General features: G+C 56.8%; 1 protein-coding gene across 1 annotated transcript; it reads right to left on the reverse strand.

The window, feature by feature from the left end:
• Positions 1–3726: 3726 nt before the first annotated feature.
• On the reverse strand, positions 3727–13131 carry PIANP (PILR alpha associated neural protein). The gene is made up of 6 exons (XM_035571573.2): positions 13031–13131; positions 6822–6891; positions 6109–6674; positions 5882–5963; positions 5501–5728; positions 3727–5317 (listed from the first exon to the last, which is right to left on the reverse strand). Exons 2-6 carry the CDS (start codon positions 6836–6838, stop codon positions 5296–5298), a joined length of 915 nt encoding a protein of 304 aa, XP_035427466.1. The 5' UTR covers positions 6839–6891; positions 13031–13131; the 3' UTR covers positions 3727–5295.
• Between the last annotated feature and the right edge of the window lie 2097 nt (positions 13132–15228).

Raw genomic sequence — 15228 nt, forward strand, 5'->3', positions numbered from 1 at the left:
GTGAGAAGGGACTAGACGAGGGAGTCAGAGCTTCAGGAGATCAGTAGAAAAAGGGTCACCTCGTGGAGCTTCTCCTGGTGAAGGAAAGGAAGGTTTCACTGAGTGCCCGTAGCCTCAGCCTCTGTGGAGAGGGCACTGGAGAAAATGCATCTGCTGACTGAGAAGCCAGCAGGAAGGGATGAAGCACTGGCTGGAAGCAGCTGAGGTTTACGCAAGACATTTCACTGCGCTGACAAGCGTGTGAGCCTGTAATTTCAGCACGGTGAGAATTTCTCACCCCTTCAGCCACAACTCCCCAGCCTGCCCAGCCCCACAGCCTCCTGATGCAGTGGATGGGAGAGGCTCAGCCTCGGGGGTGGCGAGCAGCCCACTAAAGCAGCGGGGCTGAGGGACTCCCTCCTCCCACCCTCGGCACGGGGGCAGAAGGGGTGCCGCTCACACGAGCACAGACGCTGGGACAGCCATCCCCGGTGCCCCACAGGGAGGGAGCCCTTCGGAGGTGCCACCAGCGCTGCCGTGGTCTCCAGCACCCGGCTCCTTGCCCACCCCAGCAGCGATCACTGACGGAGCTGGTGAAGTGGGGGAGTCGTAGGAGACAGAGGATGCTTAATTACAGAGCAGCCCTGGAAACTAGCAACAGCAGCGGCACTGTGGCCAGGAGGGGAGGCAGCAGGGCTGTAAATAGAAATTGCGGAGGCAGCCGCGGGGAACAGAGTGAGGGAGGCTTCTGCTCCAGCATCTCTCCGTCTCTCTCCAGCTTCTCTCACCTCTCACAGCCACCCTGGCTCCCAGCACAGATCAGCATGTGACAAGCAGCCCCAAAGCATGGCTGGGAGGCAGCAGCTCCGGTGCAAAAACAGCCACTCGGGGCTGAGAAGTGGGTGTGCGAGGCCCCTGTGGCTTCCTTGAGCAAAGGAGAGCTCCTGTGGAAATCTGTGAGGAGGGCTGAAAGGCTCCTCTGGCCACTAAGAAAACCAGGGTGAGATGGACACATGGCCAAATAGCCCTGTCCACCCCCCCAGAGAAGGCCATAGGATGGCAGATGTTTGAGCCCCCATCCCACCAGGGTCTGCCCAGGGCAAAGCCCCTCTTTCCCCACCCCTGACACCTCCATTATGGCCTCTTCCACAGCAGCAAGGGCTCTGCTTTCAGTATTTTGCAAAGGTTTATTTAAAAATGTTGAAACTAACATCCCACAAGAATTGAATATTTCACCACAAGGAGAAGAGAAATCCTACAAAAATATATATCACAGCGCACAAGGGCAGGGGAGGGGGGGAGCGAGACCAAGCGGGAAGCAGGAGGGAGGATGGAGAGAAGGATGGGAGCTGCGGCAGAACAAGACCAAATGGCAGAGAGAGAACAAGAGAGGAGTGAGGAGAGCGAAACAGCAGGAGGGGAGAGAGAGCCAGGAGGGAGACCATGGTACAAGATGGGAGCAGGGAGTGGGAAAACAACAGGAAAGAAGGGATGGAGAGCTGTCAGACAGCGAAAGAAGGGGTTCCCCTCTATTGTCGTGACAAGGTAGGGCCAGGACTACAGTGAGACATCAGCTGGGGCATGGTCAGGGAGCTGGAGTTTGGCCCAGGGCTTTTGAGCTGCAGGACTCATCTCTAAGGCTGTGCCATAGGCGTGTTTTTCAGAGTGAAAACCAAAACCACAGTTTAAGTCAGACCAGTCGAAAGGTGATCATGTTTTCATTTGAGAATGTGTGGGAAGTGAACAAAAAGCTCCTTTCCAAGCATTTTTCCTTAGCAGGAAAGGGAGGGGTGGGCGGGTGAAAGGGCCAGATTTACAAGGGCACTTAGGTGCCACAGAGGAAGAGGTAGATAGCCCTCTCTGAAGCCCTGGAACTCTTGGCTGGATGTGTCGCTGTAAACTGGACTGGAGGAGAGGTGTGGAAGCACACGTCTGAGCTCTGTTCCCTTGCCTACCCATCATGACCAACCAGATTGGGAAGCCCAAACAGGATTTGTCCTTGTGGTCATGTCACTGTTGGGTAAACAGGGAAAGAGAGAGACTCAGGTTCCTGCTCCAACACAATGCAGGGCGGAGGGGAGGGATTGTCCCCCAGGCCTTCCCTCCTTCCCACTGCACCCACAGGGAGACCAGCCTTTTGTCAAAAAAAAACACGTCCCTTGAGGAGTTTGCACAGACACAGTTGCTCAGCCCACCCAGATGTGTTCTGCTAATTGGCCAGCAATGTTGGACAGGCTCAGCCCAAGCCTACAAACATTTGCAGTAGTTTTCCCTACACACCTTTCTCTCTGTAAAATTTCCACTGGAAAAAATTTAACCCAGATCTTTTTCCTCCAGTCAGCTGGAAGACGGGGAAACCTGCAGCTTGTGACTGAGAAGGTGCTGGCCTCTGCCCTGGCTTTGTACCTGGTGCTGTCAACCAGTCCATGTGTGCATCTCACAGAATACGATCTTGGACCAGGCAGGCTCCATTCTGCATAGGGAAAGATGGTTCATAAGGCTCCCGCCATGGAGAAAACAGATCCAGTGAGATTATTTATTGACTGGAAGAAGCTTATGTGGCCAAACATGTTTTGAATGTTTTGCTCCAGGGACAGAAAGTAGCAATGAAAGTTTGGGCAGAACGATGAAGCTGTTTCCCATATCTAACCTGTTTCATGTGAGAGAGTGAACAACCGTCATAAAAATGTTTGACTAGAAAAATTGGTGTTGGAAAAGATATTCAGCATATCGAAGCTTCTGTCATTGTAAGAGTTTTCTCTACTGCATTTCCCATCTTCCCTCTTACCACAACATCCATGAAAGGTTTCATTCCTTGGAGGTACTTTTAACAAGAGCAGAGACACGTTAAAAGAAAACAAACAAACAAGCAAACAGAAACAACACTCAAATCTGATGTGTTTGCAGAGTTTACAAAGGCCTGGCCAGCAGAGCGCAGGGCTTCCCTGCAGCAAGTATTGGAAAATGTTTTCACTACACCCCCTGCAGTGCCCTGCCACTTTCTTGCAGACCTTCTCTCCACACAGAGTGTGCAAAGGGAAAGTCCGAGGACAGCCCTTGAAGTGGTAGCGTCTAAACTCTGGCCTCATTTCAACAAGTGCAAACAAGATCAAAAAGCAATCTAATTAATCCAGTCTGGAAGATTACTTAAACCAGTTTGAGGCGTTATGTTGTAAACTGCCCGCAGTAACCAATTCAGCCCTGTGCAGACTGTGTGCAGATGTCCATCTCCATCCCTGGTTGTGCCAGCGTGAGTGAGAACAGCCCCTGACCTGCCCTCAGCTGGCAGGGGTGGTGGCGAGGGGGGCCGTGGGCAGGAGCAGCCATCTGCCCCCTTGTTTGTCCATCCACAGCTTGAACGTCCACCAAAGCCTTGAGAGGGGCCTCAGTAAGGAAAAGGCTCAGTAACAGATTGATTTACAGTAAAGCAATAATATCCCCTGCTGTGAGCAGAGACTGAACCTGTGCTTAGACTGGAGACCTCCAGAGTCCTTTTCCACCTACATCTTTCAGCCATTCTGTGCTTCTAATAAGACGATAATTTTATTTGACCTGTCATTTTCTCCAAATCTCTACTGTTTTCTGCGAAGCTTACTGTAATTTACACTCTCATTTAAATGTCCTTCACGGTGAGTCAGGTGGGACCTGAGATCACCAGCAGATCAGCTGGGTAAATGGGCAGAACCAGGCCTCGTAGGAAACTCCATGTGCTTTGTTCTATAAAGAATATGCTTTTACTACAGAGATAAAGGGTGGAAGGCGATTTCCTATTCTCTGAGATGACAGAAAACTTTTTGTCAAAGACCTTGTATGATGCACTAGAGCCTTCAAATTGTGGGTGAGTTTCCCATCTCTGGACACAATCAGCCCAGCAACTGAAGGTGTTTGTATACCATAGGGGTGACCTTACCTAAATCAGCATCATTTCAGTTCCGTGGCTGTCAGCGTGGGTTTGTAAATTTTTTTGAAGGTGTCCACAAAAGCCAAGAGAGGGCAACTATTGTCATTGTCAATGGACTGTCATGGAAATCGGCCTCCCATGCCTGGTTGCAGCATAGATACCCCCTCTCTCATGCCCTTGGCAAGTGTTGTCTCACGAGGCATTCCAGGAGAAACCTACCAGCAGTACATGGCAACCCTCCAAACGCTCCCGAGGTCATCTATAAATTGCTCTTTGCCATCCTAGGCAAACAGAGTCATCTCAGCTGCTTGTTGCCTGTGACAGGAGTGTTCGAAAGCAATTCCCTACCCCAGCCCAGCCAAACTCATGCTCCTTGTGCCCAGCTATATCTGCTTGTGACACTTTTAGCTGCTTTGGCAGTATCTCAATGGACAGAACCCTTGCTAAATGACGTCATGGGCAGAAGGCTTCACCTATGATTTTCTAAAGAACACCTCCATAGAGTAGAGATAAAACCTTGATGAAGTAGACTGAGGGGGTGAAAAGGGACAGCGAGGAGGCTTCCAAGAGATCAAAACATTTGGAAAGCAAAAGGAACTTCTTCCAACCTTAACTGGCAAGAAAGGAGGGGAGGAGGAATGGAGAGAAAAGAATAGAAACATTGGGGACTGAGAGATGAAAGATACAAGCTGAAGACAGAAAACAGGAGTGTTAGGCAGAAAGGAGATGGGAAGATATGAATATTAAAGGCAGGGCAATGTTTCCTTCAAGGAAATGTGTTGCTGAGGGGGGTCAGGTGCTATATAAGCCTCTTCTTCCCAAGACTCACCCACTCCTGGGACCCTCGGGAAGGCCAAGACCTTGGGAACAGAAGGACCTGCCATCACCTGAGCCCTGGCTCGGGGTGACCGAACCCCAGCAGGCATCGCTGCAGCCACTGAACTCCAGACGTTCACGTCAAAGCACACAACATGGAAAGGGACACACAGAGGGGCTCGGGCCCACGGGGACAGGGGTACACCTTTCCACCTCGCCTACCCCCGACGTCAGGCATGCACTGGTGGGAGAGTCACGGAGGTCAAAGAGTGCGTGTGCGTGTGTGCGAGGACAGGGGCAGGGCAGGCTACGATTTCACACCACTGCCAGCTGCCTTCCCTCCCACCATCCTGCTCGCTCATCCTCCTGTCCTGCTCGGGGGGGTCCCCAACTTTCCCCCCGCAGGACTCTAGCGAGGCCCAGCTCGTCCATTTGCCCAGGCACGTCCCGGTGGAGTTAGTTAACAACGGTGGCAGCGGGCCGTGGCACAAGGAGATTGTTTGTTTTTTTTTTTCCTGGGGTAGCAGAGGCGGCAGAAGTGTGGGCTCCCCGGTTGTGACAGGAGGGTGGGGGAGCCAGCTCTGCTTCTCCCGTGTGCATCACAGGTTCACCAGTGGGATTCTGGGGGGAAAAGGGAATCGGAAAAGAATTAGAGACGGGCACTCATGCTGCCCCGGCATCCCCGCTAGCCAGCCAGCCTTGCGTGGGCCCTCCTCAGAAGGTTGATCTGCCTTGCCCGCCCTTAACCTGCTGTTCCTCTGCCCCCTGCCACCCCATGGCTCCCTGGCTCCCCGGCGGACTCACCGGTTGAGCTGGAAGGCAGTGCTTTTCCCGTGGCCCCCCAGTTTCTCCACACCCTCCTGCCCATGCCTGGGTTCCTCCGCCTCGGGGGTGGGGGTCAGGGAGTCGCCGTAGGGCCCCAGGATGCTGACAGTGGTGGGGGACAGGTCCGTGAGGGGCTGCTGGCTCTCCTGCTGCCTCCCACCACTCTGCTGCCCGGAGTGGCGCCGGCGCTTCTGGTTGCGGTCCCAGCTTTGGAGAGAAGAGCAGCAAGGCGATGAGTGCCCCTTGCACCCGTGGGTCAAATGCTTTCTCCAGCGCCCAAGCCCACAGTCCTTGTGCCCACCGACATGGCTTCAGAGCACCGTTACGAAACAGTCCCAATTGGCCCCAAGCCCCACTCACCAGAACTTGAATATGATCCCGGTGGCAACCAGGACAATGATGATAGAGATGGTGATCGTGACGTAGAGCTGGGGGTCCACACCTGTGAGACAGAGGGGAGAGGGGCAGTGCGACAGCCACCCCCATCAGACCCTCAAGAGCAGCAGTGCAAGTGTTGGGGCAATGACAAGTTTTGCAGAAGAAGCTGCTGCAAAAACAGGGCCAGGAGAAGCAAAATGCAGACCTACCTTCCCCCCGGGGCCCAAACAGGAACGGCCGTAGGGTGGCTGGGGTCTCGCGGAGGTTGAGCCCCGCGTTGTGCAGCAGCGAGTGGGAGTTGGGCTGCGCCGTCGCCATGCCCCGTGGTGAAACGAAGGTGTAGCCCAGCGGTGGGAAGCCCGGGTTGGCTGAGTTGGCATCCCCTCCGTCCTCATCCGACACCGTGGGGCCCCACACGATGGCCCAGGGGTACTGGGAGGAGGGCATGCCGTCCTCGAAACCAGAGGGGGTGGCGGGCCGGGCCCCCGCTGCCTGGCGTCTCAGCCGCACGGCGTGGCGCAGGTCCCCACCGCGGGGGGACAGGGCCCGCTGGCGCGGCGCCGTGAGGCGCAAATCCCGCTCCGGCAGCGAGGTCCTGTCCCAGATGCAAATGGGCCGGTGGGCAGAGGGACTCCGACGAGCGCAGAGAGGCCGGGTGGCCACGGGGCTGCGAGGGCGCAGGGACCAGGCAGCGGGCGGAGGGACAGCTGAGACCAGGAGGAGGAAGTGCCATAGCTGCAGCGAGTGGATGGAGGAGGCCAGGAGAGGCATCCTGCTGCAGGAGGAGGAGGAGGAAGAGCGCATTATCTGGACGTCCCTCCTGCTGGGAAGGCCCGTCGTGGAGCAGCCAACAGCAGCCTGCTGCCCACATGCCTTCCTCCTTCCCGCATTGCTGGCAGGCGCGGAGGGGCCGTGAACCTACCAGGCACCAGGCTCCATCGCAGATGCAACAGCGCCTCGTCACTCGGCGAGGTCTCGCCTCATGCTCCTCACTGGGAGGCAAGAGAGAGAGCTTGAGCTGCGTCTGGACCTCGCGGCCATCGCTCCCTCCCCGCTGCTGGTGCCAGCCCCGGCAGGCAGAGCGAGGCAGAGCGTGCACATGCACCCACTCCCCTGCCCAGGGCTGCTCCCCCCGGCCCACAGAAACCTGCTCGCTAGCGTATGCACCCGGGAAAAGTGATCCGCCTCTGGAGTACACGTGCGGAGACGCGTGCACAGACTCCCGGGGGACTCTCCTGTCTGAAGGCCGAGGGGGGGATTCGGCGTCTTTGTTTGCTTATCGCTAGAACAGGTTGGAATCTTAATTCTTGTGTTTATTTATAGTGCGGAGCGTGTAATCCATTTATTAAAAAGGAGCCTCTTCATTGTCTGCCGGGGTGAGGGAGCGAGAGGGGAAGCTCGCAAGTGATAAACCGGGAAGATTGGGAAAGCGAGAGTGAATCAGCCTGAAAAGTCCAGCCTTACTAAGGAACTTAAGAGCAAAAACATACCTATCACATATTTAGCATTTACTTTCCTCTTCACTAACACGGAATTACCTTTCCATGCTCCTTACCCACATATCCTCAGCAAGGTCCCGTCCCTCCCTTCCTCCCCTGCCTCTCCCACCAGCAATCCCAAAAACCCAGCAGCGCTAGGCAGCAGCTGTGGCACGGAGCAAGGGCCAGCACCCCGGCAGGATTTCAGCACCGGCTGCACGCCACCCTCCGGCACCATCCTCACGGCAGCGCGGCTGCCCTTCATGCTGCCTGCCCCTTCCCTTGGCAGCACGTGGCGCAGCGCCAGCCCTTCCCCAGTGAGCTGCTGTGTACCTGACCCGGGATTTGCTCCACAACAAAAACCTCACACACACACAGGGAAAAAATCATTCAAGACATCCAGCCCGTTCCTTCACTGTGAAGGGGAGGCGTGAGCACCGACAACCCACATTCGTGCCCTCATGCGGCTGTGGGGCGTGGAAAAGGGGGTGCTTGGCCAAGGGGTCTCAGGAGGCAGTCAACACGGAGACCAAACACCCTGCACCTCCAGCCCTGAGCCCACCATGCTGTGTCTTGATGCTCCCAAGGAGTAATAGCCGTTCCCCTGCTGGGTCCATGTTGTTAGGTGACGCTGCAGCCCCTCCTGAGGAGCAGGCCTTCCTCTTGCAGCCCGCTGCTTGCTGTGGGCTGGGGGGCTCGCGCCCCATGGCGTGCACCTGAGGAGAGGGGCTGGGAGGAAGGACACCCAGGAGCAAGCCGCTGTCTGGCTCCTGCTGCATTAACTGGGGATATTTTTAGTTTCCTTCTGTTAAATATTTAAACAAAGTTCACAGGAAAAAAAGGAATTGTCGGCTAATGTGCCCTGCCCTTCCCTCCGGGGCAAGATCAGTCTCTGGAGAGATCCTGAGATGAAGATGAGGAGAAAAGAGCAGCTATTCTCAGCATTTCTTTGTACTTTGCTCCTGAACCTCTAAGCCTTAGAGGGGACTCGGTATTAAAATGCAGCTCTGCAGAGAGGCAGCAGAATGGAGCAAGTTTCTTCCAAAGCCAGAGGCTCCTTTGCGCTGGCAAGATCTTGGCCATCTGGATTATGATCACGACGCTGTGGAAGATCATGTCTGGCAAGACAAAAATCTGTGACAGAATTTCTTTTGGACCTTGGAAAGGGAGGGAATCCCAAGTGTCGTGGATCGCTCTCCATGTGAGTCCCCAGACTAGGGTGCACACAAACCATCCGGATGATTTCAAGGTGGCCTGGAGTGCCTGGGGCCATGGCTGGGACTGGGGAGTAGCTCCCCATGATGAAGAGCCATGCCCTGCAGCCACATTATCAGCTAACAGCCCTGGTCTTTGGAGGGTGCATGTGTGGTTTTTTGCATCAGGCAACAGGAGATGTGAATCTGGGCAGTACCACCGCAGAAGCAGAAATTGCTGTACTGCTTGGCTGTATTTGTGCACTCCAGAAGAGCACCCAGGACCGAGCATTCCCAGGGTCTAAAGCCTGGGAATAAGGATCCCTACAGACCCAAGTTGTGCTTGCTTTATCACCTGGAAGCCTGAATTTCAGCCCTGGGGAGCAGGTTATGGCTGTTACTAGACCAGAGGGGCAAGAGTGAGCCCAGCACTGGTCTCCTCCTGTACACATACTGCTATGTTTGTGACAGGCTGGAAACTGGGTGCAAGCCTCAGACCTCAGGCACTCTTGTGCACAGATCCTGCCGCAGACCGCAAGGAGGAGGTGAATCCTGAAGGCTCTACCACAAAGGCAGCTCCAGATGAGTGCAGGACTGAGATGGTATCTAGATGCTAGTCCAGACATTCTGGTTTGTTAATGATATTGAGGACAGAGACTGAGAGTGTGCCCTGGCACAAGCACAGCCAGGTGTCTTTTGTGGAGGAGCACAGAGCTGTCTCCTGTAGCATGAATGCCATGAGAGCAAAGGAGCCGGAACTCCAGCTGATTTGCCAGCCAGCAAGGGCTAGACTCCACTGCACATGGAGTACCAATGCTCACAGCAGAGCGTGGACATAGATCCCTGTGGCTTACCAGCACAGCAGCAGATAAAACATGTCTGGGGCACTCTTCAGTTAGCTGCTGGCAGTAGGAATTGTGTCCTGGGCACAAACTCTGTTGTGCTTGAGGGCAAGCACAGCAAATGTCCTTGATTCATCTCTGTATCCCATTGTGGATGTTGAATAAAACAGTACATCTTCAGAGAGGAGGAGTGGGCTCAAATAGTCTTACTGCCTGGAGGTACAAGTCCCAGTATCGTTGCACCTTACACCTTTCAGGAGGCTGTTGTGTGCTAGAGCAGAGGCTGGATTTCTGCATCAGTACCGTCTGGCACGGCTTTTGCTTTCAGGTCCGTCTCCCAGGTCTAATTGTGATAAAAAATGGACAGAGCTGGTCCCAGGGTCCAAAGACGGACCTGTGTGCTTTCACTCTAGGTACAGGGCCTTCACTGCAGTGTTCCAGTGTCCTGTTATGCACAGACGACAGAGAGTGAATGACAAAGCTATTTCCCCAGGGCACTTCACTGAGCTCCGTTTGTGAATCTTGGTGCTTGGAAGCTGGGAGGAGGAATTACATTGCTCATTGCTATTGCATACGGACCCCACTACAGGGCCAGACTACAGATCTGGGGCTAGTCTATTCGGAGCTGCTCTCACTGAATTTGCAGGATGAAAGCGCAAGTCCTCCTTCTGTTCCCCAACGTCAGTGACCCAGCCATGCTTCCTCCCTCTTGGTAAGTCTGCAGCCCAGACCCACTGCTGCTGGGATGTGAGAGAGCAGATCTCAGCAGCCGTGCCCCAAAGCACGCATGCCACTTCTCCAAGGGGAATGGGAACCGACATCCTAACTATTGTCTAGGAGCAGAGCCTGCTGCATGCCTGCTCTGAGCAGGAAGCACAGGCTAAACTGTAGAAGTGACATCCTGAACTCTGGAGTTCAGGTGCTGCTCTGCCCTGGTGAAGCCCTGGGATTCATGGAGGATAACTCCTACATGTCCAGGACTCTAGTATGCAGTGGTCCCCAAGAGAAATCTTGTTGAAATATAAAAGTTATCACTGGAATAAAAGAGCTGAGGTGCCAGGCGCGTGCAGGCAATACCCATGCTGTAGCTCGCTCACATCAAATGCAATCTGTAACCTTCTGTTACAAAATGCTGAAGTTTGACAAATTCAAATGAGGAACAATACTATTAATAAAGAGGGTCACACACTAGTACAATTTACCTAGGGAGGCAGTGCATTCCCTCCTGCCTGAAGCCTTTACACGGCTGTATTTCTCAAAGAGATGCTGTAGTTCAATCAGAGGTTATGGGTTTGACGCAGGAAATGAAATTGGTGAAATTTTCTGGCCTGTGCAATGCTGTAAGTCAGACTAGATGATCAAAACGGTCCCCCTGGCCTTAAAATCTGAGAATCTCACTGCTTTCTTGATGCTTAGCAGAGATCAGCTCTGACCGGAGAGCAATTGGGCGAAGCCGAGCACACACAGGACGTGTCAGCGAGAAGCGGCTAGCCTCCTTCCATCTGGGGATGGGGAGAGAGTTGCACCCGATTCTGCCTGGCTCGGCTGGCAGACGATGATCTATCTGTATTTCTGTAGCATCTCGGGCTTGACTGCTGTGATACTATGCCTCTAGGAATGGAGCCGTCTGCTCTCTGAGCGCTCCAGCTCGTTCAGAATGCAGCAGTCTGTTTGCTCAGCCACTCAATCTGCCGGGAATGCATCACCGTGCCTCTCTGCACCCCACACCAGCGGCCCTCCTGCGAGCACAGAGTCCAGCTCAAGGTCTCCAGCCCCGTATTCAAAGCCCAGCATGGGACAGGCCCCAGTGACCTCAGCAATCAATCACCTCTCCTTATGCAGCGATGACCTCACATGACGGATATATTCCACTGGAACAATGAAATTGCCAACCAGTTTGGGTAGAGGGGGAAGGGATGGAAGAAGGGGAAAGAGGCTCATGACCCTGAGGAACAGAACATTCACAGGAGCTGGGCCAAGATTATGAAACTTACTGCCGGCTGAAATAGCGTTCGCCATTAGCAACCCCGCAGCACCGAGAGCTTCATGCAAATCCTTCCTTTGCCCAGCTCCCCCACAGCAACGATCCCACTCAAAACAGTAATAAAAAATCAAAACAAACCTGAGGGGGACCCAGCCCTCCTCGCGGACAGAGAAAGCTCGGTTGCCTGTCATTTTTAACTCCCGGCCAGCATTAAGGTGCTGTGATGACAGCTACTGATAGGAGACAGCAATCCGGGACTGTGGAGCCTAGCAGCTATCTCCGAGCATCGAGCGGAGCGAGTTCAGATGCCGGCAGTGAGACCCCCCCCGACACCGCCTGGTGCCCCGAGTGCCCCACACCTGTATTTTTCTCAGTGGCCGTGAGCATCCTGGGGTTCACAGCCCAAGCTGCAGAGATGCAGTCATCGCTGGTGTGGTAGCAGGAAGCATGAACCCCAGTGCTGATGAAAAGGAATTGTACGTCCTGCTGTATTCGGCTGGGTGGGGACAGGGAAAGGGAGGAATCCTGGAGCAGCTGCCCCAGGGAGGCGATTCTGCTGCGCTCGGGGGAGTTTAGACAGCCGGGAGCACGAAGCCAAATGCTGGTACCCTGTGGTGGGAGATGCCAAGCCCATCTGGGGAAGGAGCTCCTGCTGTGCATGGGGCTGGGGGAGACAGCTTGCAGAGCACGCTGGATTTGGGGGCTGGCAGTCTGAATGCAGTGCCTCGCGTCGGGTGCTCTACCTGGTGTCTGAGGCTGTGAAGGTTGGTGGTAGTGCCCAGAAGGACTGGCCAGGACCGCGGAGGGGCCGGTGGCGCTCGCCCGGTGTTAGTGCAGGTCCTGCAGCACTCGGTGACCGCTGGCAGAAATTCCAGTGCCAGGGCACTGGGGCAAGCACCTATGGGCTGGGGATGGGAATCCTGGGCTAGGGCATAATCCGGGGCTGGAAGGGTGGCAGTGCCTGCACATTTGGACACCTCGGTATCTAGGGAACGGGCGTGTGAACCCCAGCAGCGGTCCTCTGAGCTCAAGTCTCCCTGCATTTGGGAACTGTGAGCATGGCCCCATTCCAGCCAGCACTCTAGGATGCCGGTCCCCTGCCATCTAGTGCCTGCCTGCAATACATGTCATGAGTCTGCCAATCTTCTGCCTCCCAGTTTCCTACGGTTCCCGGGCATCCAAGTGCTTCAGGTGCTGGAGTCTCCACATCCGAATTGCTCTCTCTTGTGTGGTGCACCCTTGGCCGGGCGGGAGGAGGGACTGACCCCTCCGCTTCCTTTCTCCAGCTGCGCCAATTTGGCTGAAGTCGCCTTGCTCAGCAGAGGCTCCAGTGCTCCAGCACAACAGGTCTGTGATGGAGCCCGGAGCTGGAGGGCAAGAGGCAGCAATGCCTTGGACGTGCCCCCTCCCTGCCAGCCCCTCGGGAACCCCCTGCCCCAGAGCGAGAGAGGAGGGGACGGCAGAGGGGAAGGAGAGCCGGCTAAGGAGGAGACAGAGCGCCCAGATGGGGAGAGGGAAAAGGAAAAAGGGGGAGAAAGGACACGGGGAAGGAGACGGCGAGAGACTCGTAGACGGGCACGCGTCCCTCCCTGCCCCTCACCCCATGCCCACCCCGGGGCTGAGGCTGAACTTACCTTGCGGGGAGACGAGTGGGGCGCAGCCGGGGCGGCGGAGCGGGGGACCGGGGGAGCACGGCTGCCGCTGCCGGTGCCTCTCATGGCCAGGACGAAGGAAGGAGAGGAGGAGGAGGAGAGGAGGAGGGAGAGGAGGAGGAGGAGGAGGAGGAAGGCTCGGCGAGGCTCAGCCCTGGCTGAGGGAGAGGGAGCGAGAGATGCCTTGAAATAAACAGCTGCCGAGGACTGGTCCAGCCCCTCTTTCTCTCTCTCCGTCTCCGTCTCCCTCGCTCGCAGCCTCCCGTTAACCCCATGGCTGCTGGCACGGCCGCGGGCCGCCGCCGCCGCCCCCGAGCCCTGCTGCGGTCCGAGGGGCGCCCACCGGGGGGCAGCCCCGACGGGGGCAGCACCGCCGTGGGGGGGGGGGGGGGGGGGGGGGGGGGGGGGGGGGGGATGCCCCGTGCCCTGCCGCCCCCCGGCCCCGCAGCCCTTCGCCGCCTGCGGGGTGGGCGAGGGCTCCCCGGTGCCCCCCCTCCCCTCCCCCCCATCCTTCCCCCGGGCCGCCCCGCCGGACCTGCCCGCCGCCGCCGCCGCCGCCTCCCCGCCGCCGCTGCCCGCTCCGCGCCTCTCCCGTCGTGCCGGTTATTTCGGGCTCCTCACAGGAAGCGATTAGGTTGCCATGGAGAGAGGTGTCTCCAAGGGACCCGCCGCTACCCCCCCCCCCCCACCCCCCCTCCCCGCCGCACGCCTACCCCCGGACGGCTCCGTCCCCCGGGATCCCCCCTCCCCGCGACGCCCCCCGCCCCGGGGCTCGCCCCCGCCGCCGTGCCCCTCGAGGGGGACGCCTCTGCGGCCGTCGAGGTGGGGACGGGGGGGGGGGCTGCGGGAGCAGGGGGGGGGGGCTCTGCCCGGGCTGGGGGACCACCCCGCTCGGCTGAGCGCATCCCCGAGCGCGTCTCTCTGCCGGGGATCGATGGGATGCGTCTGGGAGCGGCGGGGACGTGACAGCGGGATCAGAGCCCGGAGGAGGTGGTGTGCCTCCGAGGGGCCGGGTGTTTCACAGGGAGAATCTCCCCCCGCCGCCAAGGACCAAGCAGAAGGCGCAGTCCAAATCGGAAGGAGGCTGCCGAGCAACCCACGGGCGAGAGAAGAAAGTCAGGGGCAGAAAGACGGCTTCCACTCCAGGGACTGACAAACGAGGAAGTAATTTCCTCAGAAACAATCAAACTTTTCATCGTGAAGTGATGAGGGACGACCGCGTCTGACCCTGGCAAAACAGAAAGGAATCGCAGAGACAGCACCGATCTATAAAGCAACCCGCCACTCCATCAGGGCTGGACACTGGTAACAGACACAGCACCGAGCCCGCGCACAGCACGACGCCTGGAACAGACCGTGCCAATTCGTGGCGGCACCTGAGGGTGCTCAGTTGCTCTTCAGGCCTTCCACGAGCTCCCCTGGTAGCGAACCAGGCTGAACTCACCTTTCACGCATCAGGGCGTTCATCCTTCGAGTGAGCTTTTGTAAGCGTTTGGGGGAGTCAACGGGATTTGCACATGGCTGTGTGCGGCTGGATGGATCGGCACGTGCGTGCGCCGGTGTCAGCGCCCACGGTGGTCGGGGCATGGGAGGACGGCGCTGCCTGGGGAGCTGTCACAGCCTGGGGTTGGGCGAGACAAATGCCATTGTGTGTCAACAGGCATACACGTGTCTGAGCGCCTCGGCTTTTGTCCCCCTCACGTACAGGGGGCTTTATGTCAGAGATTATCTGGGCTTCCGTCGCATTCGCCAGCCTTTTCATCTTTCACCCTCCTGGGACTCGTACAAGTGATCTGTACAAGGCTTGCCCGGCTAATCCTTGCACGCTTGTCCACAACCACCTGTACGGATGCGGCCGGGGCAGCCCCTGGCACAACCAAGGCGTGCTTCTCACCTACCGCAGGCTCCATCTGCACCCTCGTGCTCTGAGAGCTCTGTCCAGCTCCCTGCCCTCTGCACCCTCCTGCCGCTCGTCGGGGGGTAGCTGAGGGTAGAAAGCTCTGGAAGGGGCTACCTCAGCCATGGAGGCTCTTTCTGACCTTTTCAAATTATGACAAATGTGTTTAGTATAATTGGGAAGCACAAAACAGATGAGAAAATTCAACTGGGGAAAGGTCAGTTAAAGGGCAAAAATCCAGATGACGCAAACACTGAAAATCCCCCTGAAGAGCAAAACTGCA

The sequence above is a fragment of the Cygnus atratus genome, chromosome 1 (assembly GCF_013377495.2).
Source record: "Cygnus atratus isolate AKBS03 ecotype Queensland, Australia chromosome 1, CAtr_DNAZoo_HiC_assembly, whole genome shotgun sequence".
In the NCBI taxonomy this organism is placed as follows: Eukaryota; Metazoa; Chordata; class Aves; order Anseriformes; family Anatidae; genus Cygnus; species Cygnus atratus.

What these genes read in the sequence shown, in the direction of transcription:
- PIANP (XM_035571573.2), bottom strand. An exon ending in GTTTGGGCCCCGGGGGGAAG is followed by an intron (nt 5,964 to 6,108) that starts GTAGGTCTGCAT and finishes TCTGTCTCACAG; the next exon opens with GTGTGGACCCCCAGCTCTAC. An exon ending in ACTGCCTTCCAGCTCAACCG is followed by an intron (nt 5,318 to 5,500) that starts GTGAGTCCGCCG and finishes TTTTCCCCCCAG; the next exon opens with AATCCCACTGGTGAACCTGT.